Source organism: Taudactylus pleione, unplaced genomic scaffold (genome assembly GCF_031769625.1).
Source record: "Taudactylus pleione unplaced genomic scaffold, aTauple2 ptg000185l, whole genome shotgun sequence".
Lineage (NCBI taxonomy): Eukaryota > Metazoa > Chordata > Amphibia > Anura > Myobatrachidae > Taudactylus > Taudactylus pleione.
In genome coordinates, this window is record NW_028284587.1 from 2,954,714 (window position 1) to 2,967,376 (window position 12,663).

General features: G+C 46.9%; 1 protein-coding gene across 3 annotated transcripts in view; it reads left to right on the forward strand.

Annotated features, from left to right (window-relative positions):
• The window catches only part of ETS1 (ETS proto-oncogene 1, transcription factor), a 474,993-nt gene that overhangs the window by 356,724 nt on the left and 105,606 nt on the right, over nucleotides 1–12,663 (forward strand). For all 3 annotated transcript variants that reach the window (XM_088476264.1, XM_088476266.1, XM_088476265.1), the window contains one exon: nucleotides 10,970–11,102. In XM_088476264.1, coding sequence (XP_088332390.1) covers nucleotides 10,970–11,102 — 133 coding nt within the window. The remainder of the gene's footprint in view (nucleotides 1–10,969; nucleotides 11,103–12,663) is intronic.

The following is a 12,663-nucleotide window of genomic DNA, read 5'->3' on the forward strand; positions in this document are numbered from 1 at the left end:
ACATAAACCCCGGCTTGGACCAAGGACACTGAAAACAGGTTGAAGCCGGGGTGTCAGTGCTTACCCCCAGGGCCATTAATAGCTGGCCCGGGTCAGGGGGCGTGGTCTTATCACGGGAGACGTGACCATGCCCCTCTAGGAAAAATAATTTTTTTCGCTGTGGGGAGGGGGTAGCTGTTAGCCCCCCAGCCCTGTGCAAATTAAGGGGAAGGGGTAGCAGTCTCCCATTCATTGCAGCAGAGCACACAGCAGCAGGGGCTGCTGACAGGAAAGAAGGAAGGGGGGGCTCTGCCTCGGACCCGGGGCCCCCGTCAGGCCGGGTAATTAGTAACTGCTCCCCACTCCACTTACCGCCCCTGCTTACCCCCTTTCCCACACGGCAGTTGGACCCAGTTATTCCCAGATTTTCGCCATTCACACCAGACCCGGATCTTCCAGTGACTCGGGTCTTCCGTCAGGCGGTGGGCGCTTGGAGATGATGTCATCATCATCATCATCATCATCCATAACCTCTATATCTAACATTTTGTTCTAAGGTGATTGCTCCACAATGACCGTCCAGTCTGTGAACCCTACTTTCCCCATTGTTGCTATATTTGTGTTTTGCAATATTTCAGGATTTAATGAATAAACTGTAACGGCCTCATTTCCCCCATTTATCTCATGATCAGCAGGATCTCTTCTATTTAGATGGGGACTTATTATTGTGGGTATAAGATGGCAGTATGCCAGGCTGATGCCATTTACCAACAGTAATAATCCCCAGTCCATTTCATCCCTTTATGTACTGAATTGTCTAATATTGCTGCCGATATGCTGACCCAGCGGATGGGTGGAGTTGTGGTGGTGATATTAATGAATAATTATGTTGTATGCACTTTTATTATCTGATCTTCATATATTATCGACTAGATTTTCATATTTTTGGATATTATGATACAGTCTCCATTTAATCACTACCATATTAGAATAATAATCTTTCTTTACTTAAAAGGTGATTCAAGTGGGTGAATTTATGTAGAGTTTTTATGTTTTAGGTCATGAATGTACATATCCTAATGCAACAATGAATTCAGTTATTTCTTAGCACATAAAGCTTTGTTTGTTATTTCATCATTGACTGTAAAATTAGCAAATGATCCTGTACAGGGCTGGTTCCAGGGAGTTACTCTCACAAATCAGTTTCCCTTTCAGCGATACATCTATCACATAAGTGCATCTTCACAAGTATCTGCAAAATCTCCTGTTTTATTATGTTTATTAAATATAATCAAAATTTGGCCATTTATTCCATCAGAATGACTCCTGTCACAGTGATACCCCTTTTCACACTGCCGAAATAACCCGGGTTATTGCCAGGTCAACCTGTGTCGCGGCTCAATGTGAAAGGGTCCCTGATAAATAACCCGGGTTGAGTGACCTGGAAATCCAACCCTGGTATCAACCGGGGTTGGACACGGGAACAGTGTGAATGTTCTGACCCGGCTCGGGCACTAGGGTGAGGATTAGGGTTAGGCACTAGGGCAGTGGTTCCCAAACTTCTTTGAATCACAACGCCCTAGTGTATCAGCATTGTTTTCACGGCACCCCTAAGCCAAAAGTTTGTTATTGAGAAATTCAGAAAAAAATGAGTGAAGTAAATTGTGCTGACCTGTCATCCTTAGGTTCAGTTATGTAGTGAGTGACAGGTTTGCGCTTCTGTTTGTTCACATATTTCCATTACATTGATCATAAATAATTTGATTTGGCACTGCACCACCAACCTGAGGCACCCCTGCAAGTGTCCCGAGGCACCCCAGGGTGTCATGGCGCACAGTTTGGGAACCACTGCACTAGGGGAAGGGTGAGGTTTAGGCATAAATTGGAGGATTAGGGTTAGGCACTAGGCAGAGGGTTAGGCTTAGGAATCAGTGGCATGGTTAGGCACTAGGGGGAGGGTTAGGGTTAGGCACTAGGGGGAGGGTTAAGGTTAGGCACTCAGGGGAGGGTTAGGCTTAGGCATCAGTGGGAGGATTAGGTTTAGGCACTAGGGGAAGGGTTAGGCTTAGGCATCAGTGGGAGGGTTAAGGTTTGGCACTAGGAAGGTTAAGGTTAGGCACTAGAGGGAGGGTTAGGCTTAGCCATCAGTGAGAGGGTTAGGGTTTGGCACTAGGGGGAAGGTTAAGGTTAGGCACTCAGATGAGGGTTAGGCTTAAGCACTAGGGGGAGGGTTAAATTGAGGCACTCGGGGGAGGGTTAGGCTTAGGTATCAGTGGGAGGTTTAGGGTTAGGCACTGGGGGAGGGTTAGGTTTAGGCATCAGTGGGAGGGTTAGGTTTAGGCATCAGTGGGAGGGTTAAGGTTTGGCACTAGGAAGGTTAAGGTTAGGCACTAGAGGGAGGGTTAGGCTTAGGCATCAGTGAGAGGGTTAGGGTTTTGCACTTGGGAGAAGGTTAAGGTTAGGCACTCTGATGAGGGTTAGGCTTAAGAACTAGGGGGAGGGTTAAATTGAGGCACTCGGGGGAGTTATGGTGGGTACACACTACACGATATGCTCCCTGAGCGATATCGTGTAGTGTTGTCCCCGGCAGGCTGTGCTCAATGTCGTTCATGAGATTGAGCACAGCCGCTGAACGATATCATTAACGATATCGTTCAGCGCCGGGCTCTCTCCCCCATTCCCTGACATGCAGCAACCTGACGAGATCGTCAGGTTGGCCTGCATGTCAGCCCGATGAACGATGATGATGAACGACCCGCGGGAACGCGCGTCGTCATCGTTCATCTTTTTGGTGTAAAAAATGGACGATAAAGTGGACGACTGAACGATAACAATAGCGTTATCGTTCAGTCATCCACTTTATCGCCCAGTGTGTACGCACCATTAGGCTTAGGCATCAATGGGAGGATTAGGCTTAGGCATCAGTGGGAGGATTAGGGTTAGGCACTAGGGGTAGGGTTAGGTTAAGGCATGAATTGGAGGATTAGGGTTAGGCTCTCGGGGGAGGGTTAGGTTTAGGCATCAGTGGGATAATTAGGGTTAGGGTTAGGCACTAGGGAGAGGGTTAGGCTTTAGGCATCAGTGGGGAGGATTATGGTTAGGCACTAGGGAGACGGTTAGGCTTAGGCACAGTGGGAGGGTTATGCATTAGGGGGAGGGTTAAGATTAGGGTAAATTACTTTAAAAATGTGTTGATCATCTTTGTGGTGACCGTTTGAATCTGTCGACCATCTGGTGTCAACCTATTGACTGTTGGTTTTGTTGACTGTACCATACATGTACTAATCACATTAAATTTCCCAGCAATCAACTCAGTGAATGAGAGTTTATTTATAAGACATCCGTCTGATTTTAGTAGTTGTCCTGTTTAGCGTTTCTATTTTAGCGACGTCTCCCAGTGGGAATGGGGGTATGCAGGATTAGGGCCCACTAAAACAAGCCAGAGACTCTCCTGCTTTAGTGTAAGGACATACCATGAAGATTAGGGAGATGCACAAATGTGGCATTGCTCTAGTCATTTATCACAATGCGCTGCAGTTTTTGAAACTAATCGATAGACATCGCGTTTCTCGTTTTGTCATCAGCCTGTGGGTGTTCGGATCATGGGACCTCCATTCTATATTTTGATTTCCTTTACTTTTTCTTAAACCCTCACCTAACTGACATTTTTAAACGTCTACTGTCATGGGGAAAGTATAAGAGACTCAAGGTAACGTTAGCATAAAAAACACTAACTTTATGTGCACATGCATCAAAGAAAAGGCATTCAGTGTATATAATTATATTGATACTGTCGCTGTCTCCTAATATTTATATTAAAATGAGCAAATGACCTACTTACAATAAGCTCAAGAATGATTTTTATTTGTGCAACAGAAATTGTGCAGATCAGAGAGGTTTCTGCACCTGCAGAACAACAGGAAACGCTTCCCTCTGCTGCATGAGCTGCTCTCTCCCCTTTGATGCAGCGATGAAAGTTTCATTGCAGAGCACTTAGCAGCGTAATGTGCTACAGATTGGCTTGCAACCGCAAATTTGATTAAACGTGATGAGAAGCCATGCTGTTGTGTCATTTACTGGCTGCAATGCAAGAATAGAAGTTATCATTCGAACAAATGTATCATTTACTGTAACTAAACTTTGCTAGTTTTCTGAAGAACGAGGGACTAAAAGAAGTTCTCAAATCAAATGAAGCATTATGTGTTCTGTGTGCTCTGTCTTCCAAGCGCTACGCGGGTTTACTGTGGCCAGCTCCTGAGTCTTCAAACATATACTTCTGTGAAATATAGGTATATATTGTGTGTGTGTATGTATGTATGTATGTATGTAGATATATATATATATTTGTAAAGACTAGCGTATGTATGTGTGTGTGTGTGTGTGTGTGTGTGTGTGTATATATATATATATATATATATATATATATCCCACCACGGCTGTAACTGTGCGGAGTTTGTATATTCTCCCTGTGCTTGCATGGGTTTCCTCCGGGTGCTCCGGTTTCCTCCCACACTCCAAAAATATACTGGTAGGTTAATTGGCTCCCAACAAAAATTAACCCTCGTGTGTGTGCGCATTTGATAGGGAACATAGATTGTAAGCTCCACTGGGGCAGGGACTGATGTGAATGGGCAAATATTCTCTGTAAAGCACTGCGGAATATGTGTGCGCTATATAAATAACTGGTAATAATAATAATATATATATATATATATATATATATATATAGTCCAAGATGCTGCACTCACGTTACAAAATATAATAATCCGGGGTGCTCCAATAAAGACAACAAGGTCCAAAATGTAAATAGCAAAAGATGGGCACTCACCAATTAGTAGAAAAAAACTCCAGTTTAATTGCTCACAGGTCACATAACATAGGTCGGTTGACGTTTCGGTCCCACAAGGACCTTTGTCGAGACAGATGAACCACCACAAAGCTACCCACCAGAGAAGCCCATGTGGTGGTTCATCTGTCTTGACAAAGGTCCTTGTGGGACCGAAACCTATGTTATGTTATGTTACCTGTGAGCAATTAAACTGGAGTTTTTTTCTACTACTTGGTGAGTGCCCATCTTTTGCTATTTATATATATATATATATATATATATTCAGAAGGAAACAGGCGGCACTCCGGAGACTTATCAGACCTGGTGAACCACCGTGTTTATTCAACATTTCAGGGTACAGCAACCCCTTCTTCAGGAACACATGTATGTATATTCTGAAGCTTGGTAAATACGGCATCTAGGTTTCTATGGAGGCTTCTTTTCTGTACGAAAACGGGAACCCAGTAGATTTATCCTATATCTGCTGCAGGGCCATCAGAATAATTTTATGTTGGGGGGGGGGGGGCTACATTAGGGCTGATAGTGGAGGGGGTATACCCTGAAAATAAAAAAAAAGGGTAACACATTTTAAATAATACTTAAAGCATTTACATGTAAAAAAAAATGCTTTATTTGATAAATAAAGCATTTTTGAAATTATATTAACATAACAGGTATTATGCATCAATAACTTTTTCAGGTTTAGGGTGAAACAAACGAACAAACAGTAATTTTTTCCAGACATTTCGTCTATTGACAAATCAGAGTTTTATCCACAAAGTTTCTCCTCGTTCCCCCGCGCTACGAAGCTCCCTGTCCCAATACATTCTCCCATATTATTGGAAAGCCTGACAATATAGGGAGTGGGTTATTCTCAATAGAATGTATAGCATATCTGACAATCATTCGGAGCATCCCAAAGCCAGAACGTGGACCCTGGCTGGGGTCTTACTCACAGGGTGGTCACCTCTGGCCTAGACATCTCTGGATGAGGAGCTGCTAACAGAAGGGTTGTGACTCCTCACCATGTATTTGGTTTTCCACCAAAGTGAGAGTGTCCCACAGTCAGCTCAGTGATCTAGGGGTCATGAGTGGTCAGAGTTACGATTGATGAGCAGTGGCTGGAACTCAGTTTGGGCCTCATTTATCAACAAGTTTTATAACTCACAACGAGTAATAAAACTCATCGCGTATGATAAATGGTGCTCCAGCCAATCAGTTCCCAACTGTCATCTGTTTGAAAAGTGACAGTTGGGGAGCTGATTGGCTGGAGCACCATTTATCATACACAGTGAGTTTTAACATTCGTTGTGAGTGATAAAACTTGTTGATAAATGAGGCCCTTTTGTGTTTGGATTGTTTCTTGGGGTTGTCCATAGCAAAATCCAGATCTACTGTTACTCTGCAACGGTGCAAAAGAAAAAAATACAAACTTTATTCTGTATACATTTATAGAGTGTACAACCTACTGATGCATTACCTGCCTAAGCTACAAGCAATCCCTACACCTACTACTAAAAATATGGACCCAAGGCTCACATAGTACTTTTGTCAGTCTACGATCTTAGTGGTCCAAACGCATGACCCTCTTTGCAGCCTATTGCTGGGAGTTACTTCCATGTGTGTCATTTAGAAACAATGAAGACATTTGGATAACTAAAATCTTTCATCCACCTGCCTCCCAACATGGCCTTGCAAGCCCCCGGGTCAGGATGACTGTGTACAGGCCCGTACAATATGAAGTTATAGCTCAGCATACTGGGACAGGAGGTCACTGAATGAAGGAAGCAGGAGATGTCTCCAGGAGAGGCCAGATAGGAGCTTTCCATAGGTGTCAGTCATGAGTAGTCGTAAACAGAAATAAAAAGAAAAAACATTAACAATATGGGACCAAATGTAATGGGGTGAGAGTTTAGAAAATGTGAGAGTTTAGCAGTAACACTGTTACATTTGTTGAGTTTTATCTGTGAAATGAGAAAACATCTGGATGAGAGTTGAAATCGTGAGAGTTTTTTGAGTCTAAAAACATGCGAGGTTGCAGGTTCTCGGACTCTATTACATTGGCTGAGTTTGCATTGGCTCTATTACATTGGCCGAGTTTCCATGTTCTCGGGCTCTATTACATTGGCCGAGTTTCCATGTTCTCGGGCTCTATTACATTGGCCGAGTTTCCATGTTCTCGGGCTCTATTACATTGGCCGAGTTTCCATGTTCTCGGGCTCTATTACATTGGCCGAGTTTCCATGTTCTCGGGCTCTATTACATTGGCCGAGTTTCCATGTTCTCGGACTCTATATTACATTGGGCGAGTTTCCCTGTTCTCGGACTCTAATACATTGGCTGAGTTTCCATGTTCTCAGACTCTAATACATTGGCTGAGTTTCCATGTTCTCAGACTCTATTACTTTGGCTGAGTTTCCATGTTCTCGGACTCTATATTACATTGGGCGAGTTTCCCTGTTCTCGGACTCTAATACATTGGCTGAGTTTCCATGTTCTCAGACTCTATTACATTGGCCGAGTTTAGAAAATGTGACAGTTTAGCAGTAACCCATAGTTGCCTACCGTTAATTTCTCCTCCCCGGGAGAAGCCTGGGGAGGAGAAGCAAGTGAGTTGTGATGGGGACGGGGCATGACTGGTCGTGACAGTAAACCCAGCCCCTTCACGGTAAATAGTTGCGATTGGCGCACATTTACATAGGGGTGGGGCTAAATGACGCGATTCATGAAGAATCGCATCATTAAGCCTCGCCCACTACAAGGGGACCCGCGATCACCGCGAAAATTCTCCCCACTTCACTAGGAAGTGGGCAGAATGCGGTAGAAGTGCCTACCCTGCCATTGGTTGGAGGGGTTATCCAAAAAATCGGGAGTATCCAGCGAAAACCGGGAGGGTAGGCATGTATGCTGTAACCTCTCACACGTTTTAATCTCTCACCCTATTACATTTGGCCCAATGTCTTTATCACTGGAATATGGATTATTTCATGATTGTGTCCTGCGGTTGATGAGAGTTCAGTTGGCTGCTTCCTATCCTTTCATGGCGTAACCCTAGAACTTACCTGTAGTTGAGTGTCGGTGTAGTTGTGTTAGCAGAGTGTCGGCGTAGTTGTGTTAGCAGAGCGTCGGCGTAGTTGTGTTAGCAGAGTGTCGGCGTAGTTGTGTTAGCAGAGTGTCGGTGTAGTTGTGTTAGCAGAGCGTCGGTGTACTTGTGTTAGCAGAGCGTCGGTGTACTTGTGTTAGCAGAGCGTCGGTGTACTTGTGTTAGCAGAGTGTGGGTGTAGTTGTGTTCAGGCCAGGGCCGTAGCTAGGGTAGTGCAGCCGGTGCCATCGCACAGGGCACCGCAGGGCAGGGGGCGCTGTTTGGGCCTGTCACTTTCCCTGTTTATTATCATTCTTGCTTGTAGCTTCCTCTTATTTCATCCCCAGCATCTCCTGGCCTCCCCTATCTCTTCCCTGGCCCTTCCCCATGAGGCCATGGCCCTCTCTCAGGTGCACTATATTATGCCCCTATTTATCCCCAGCATCTCCTGGCCTCCCCTATCTCTTCCCTGGCCCTTCCCCATGAGGCCATGGCCCTCTCTCAGGTGCACTATATTATGCCCCTATTTATCCCCAGCATCTCCTGGCCTCTCCTATCTCTTCCCTGGCCCTTCCCCATGAAGCCATGGCCCTTTTTTGGGGGCATTATGTCCCTTTGAAAAATGAGGGGGGCGCTAATGCTCTTTCTGGCACAGGGCACCAAAATGTCTAGTTACGGCTATGGTTGTGTTAGCACTTAGCAGAGTGTTGGTGTAGTTGTGTTAGCAGAGTGTCGGTGTAGTTGCGTTAGCAGAGAGTCGGCGTAGTTGCGTTAGCAGAGTGTTGGTGTAGTTGCGTTAGCAGAGTGTCTGTGCAGTTGCGTTAGCAGAGTGTCGGCGTAGTTGCGTTAGCAGAGTGTGGGTGTAGTTGCGTTAGCAGAGTGTGGGTGTAGTTGCGTTAGCAGAGTGTGGGTGTAGTTGTGTTAGCAGAGTGTGGGTGTAGTTGCGTTAGCAGAGTGTGGGTGTAGTTGCGTTAGCAGAGTGTCGGCATAGTTGCGTTAGCAGAGTGTCGGTGTAGTTGCGTTAGCAGAGTGTCGGTGTAGTTGCGTTAGCAGAGTGTGGGTGTAGTTGTGTGAGTGTCGGTGTAGTTGTGTTAGCAGAGTGTGGGTGTAGTTGTGTTAGCAGAGTGTGGGTGTAGTAGTGTTAGCAGAGTGGGCGTAGTTGTGTTAGCAGAGTGTGGGCGTAGTTGTGTTAGCAGAGTGTCGGTGTAGTTGTGTTAGCAGAGCGTCGGTGTACTTGTGTTAGCAAAGTATCTGTGTAGTTGTGTTAGCAGAGTGTGGGTGTAGTTGTGTTAGCAGAGTGTGAGTGTAGTTGTGTTAGCAGAGTGTGAGTGTAGTTGTGTTCAGGCCAGGGCCGTAGCTAGGGTAGTGCAGCCGGTGCCATCGCACAGGGCACCGCAGGGCAGGGGGCGCTGTTTGGGCCTGTCACTTTCCCTGTTTATTATCATTCTTGCTTGTAGCTTCCTCTTATTTCATCCCCAGCATCTCCTGGCCTCTCCTATCTCTTCCCTGGCCCTTCCCCATGAGGCCATGGCCCTCTCTCAGGTGCACTATATTATGCCCCTATTTATCCCCAGCATCTCCTGGCCTCTCCTATCTCTTCCCTGGCCCTTCCCCATGAAGCCATGGCCCTTTTTTGGGGGCATTATGTCCCTTTGAAAAATGAGGGGGGCGCTAATGCTCTTTCTGGCACAGGGCACCAAAATGTCTAGTTACGGCTATGGTTGTGTTAGCACTTAGCAGAGTGTCGGTGTAGTTGTGTTAGCAGAGTGTCGGTGTAGTTGTGTTAGCAGAGTGTCGGTGTAGTTGCGTTAGCAGAGTGTCGGTGTAGTTGCGTTAGCAGAGTGTCGGCATAGTTGCGTTAGCAGAGTGTTGGTGTAGTTGCGTTAGCAGAGTGTCGGCGTAGTTGTGAGACAGACTGGATGTAGGAACAGCAGCCTGTGAGCTGGTCGGACACAATATGATGGGGGAACAAATTGGTTTATGTCTCTGACATGCAGCTTATTAATATTATTATTATGATGATGATAATTGTAAAGTGCAGTCTTGTGGCCTCAGGGCTAATCTTATGGGGCCTATTCATAAAACGCAAAATGGCCTGGAAACCATGCGTCACTTGTTCTAGGATCCCCGCTCCTTCCTATGGGACAGAGGGCCTGATTCAGACCCAGACGCTATTTGCAGACGGTCGTTCCAAAAAAGGGGCCGGCTATTTAAATTGAGCGCTCGCTCTTTGCGGTTTGTTGACGCCTCTATGTCTGAGCGAGTGAACGAAAAATGCGCTCGCTATTTTGTAAAGACGCCCCTTTGCCGTTCGCATCACATGTCAACTCCGGTATTTATTAGATTAATCGGGTACATCGAAAGGCATCTGAACTGCTCGCAGTGCTTGTGGTAGGATTTTCCTACCGCAATCACTGCGAGCAGTTCAGGCTAAAAGACAACCAAGTGACGTGGTCGATGACGCTCCTTTACTAATTATGCACTCCCATTAAATGCCCTTTTTACCGTTAGGCACGCCTGCGTTCGGATCTCCACTCCCCCGTTTTCAAGCACCTTCCCCTGTTACCACCCACAAACGCCTCATTCTGTCAATCAAATCAGCAGCCCCTCGGTGTTTTGCGAGCGCACGATTTCCGACAGCAATGACTGGTTTGCGCATGCGCATTATGACCCATACGCATGCGCAGTTGTGCGAACATCGCTCAGAGCGAACGAGCGGCAGCTTACGAGCGGCTCTGAATGAGGCCCAGAGTTCCAGGGATGCAAAGAGGGATCCTCCTCACTACCTCCCCGGCTGCTTTACGCATTCATGACCTTGGGTCACTCATGCGTAGCTGGACTGACGGGGAAGAGGTAAGTAATACAGCAACTTCTGTAGCTGCGATCCTAACCGAGGGGACGGCTGATTATCAGAGCAACTGTCCCCGCACTGGAGCTCTGGTGTGAAGTATCCCTCGCAGCGAGTTCAATACGTCATCATCGGGGCCATACAGCTTCCGATGATGAATAGGCCTTTATGACAGATACAATATTGTGCACCTGATATTTAAACGTCTTCTAATTTTTTTCTGTATGTTCAGAATTTGGACTCTACTTTCCAAGATGTTTACACGCCATATGTATTTCCGGTGTACGAGAACCAGCAGAAATGGGATCAGCCGCTGTGGGAAGAGCTGACGATCCAGGAGGTTCTCCATGGAAGAGAGAGAGCAGGTACACTTACCATGCAGTGTATATGAGCAGGCGTCAGGCCACATTAGAAATACCCCCCGCCCATGCTATGGTCCCCGACAGGCCCGCCAAAGGGGGCTTCTCTGTCATTATTGGGGAACACGGTTTCCTCATATGATCATCTCAGTGAACTATTAATCCTTATGTGTAATGTATCTGTACTATGAAATATACATACAATTGTAACATACAAACGACATTGAGGACAAAAGTTTCTAAGTCACAATATTTGGGACGGGCCCGATTCAGTACGGATCGCAACTGCGATTGCAATAGCGATTACGCACCTAGGCCCTCATTCAGAGCCGTACGCTCTGAGCAGAGCGCACGCTCTGAATGAGGGCCGGGCTCCATTTTCATGGATCGTCCTCCTGGACGCTCGTATAGCTGTGGGTCACCACCGCAGGCTATACGAGCGTGCATTGTGATTGCCGCGATGGTCGAGACCATCACGACCATCGAAATTGCGAGTCGGAGCCTGCGGTTGAGGTTTTCAACCGCAAGCTCCGGAGTGATTTTGGCTCTATCAGAGCCAAAATCACTCCCACTGACATCACTAGTGATGTCAGTGGGCCGGCTTCTGACGGGAGGCGTTCCCGTGGGAACGCCCCCGTCAGGGAGGCATGCCCCCGGCACGCCCACCAAAGGGGGCGTGCTGTCAATCAACATTGACAGCACGCCCCCTTTGATCGGACACAACGAGCGAAGGACTTTCCTTCGCTCGTCACGTCTGGCGCATGCGCACGACGGAGCTCCCTCCGTCGTGCGCATGCTCAGTCCATAACATCGACCCACTTGCGAGCGGACAGCCGCTCGCGAGTGGGTCTGAATCAGGCCCCTAGTCTCACTGCGATAGTATAGCTAATCCATTGCGATCGCAGCCTAACATAACGACGCCCACCTTACCTTACACACATCCGTAATGCTTAGCAAGACTGTGAAACCATCGGTAACAGTGAGTACCATCGCAGCCTCATGCACACTAGCACAAGGTCTGACCTTACTCAGAAATTGCTAAACTTGACGCATGCAGCTAAAGCCCAAGCTGCGTATGGCATCGCAGTACCTAATTTATGCACACCCCTGTAACGGCATTTAAACGCTCCGAAACGCCTGCGTTTCACCAACCACTCCCCCCCCCCTCCGTCACCACCCCCCAAACGGTACTTCCTGTCAATCTCTCTGCGATGGGTCTGCGTAATCTCTGCGATCGCAGTGACTGGTTCGCACATGCACACTTTTTGATGCATGCGCAGAATGCAACAATCGGCCGATTGCGTGCGTAATCGCAGTTGCGATCTTTGCTGAATCGGGCCCATTGTCCTAAAGTCAAAAGTCCTGTTCTATTAGTTTTCCCATGCCAATGTGAGATGATTTGGTGTATGTGTGTACATTCTGGTGTGTTGCCACTATTCCCAAGCCAGTACCTGTAGCATGAACGTTTCTTCCGATCTCTCTCCCGCAGCCTCCGGACGGTTCTGGAGACTGGCACTGTGCGCATACGCAGGGTCCGCTTCCCCTGGAGAAGTCTTTCACAAACGTA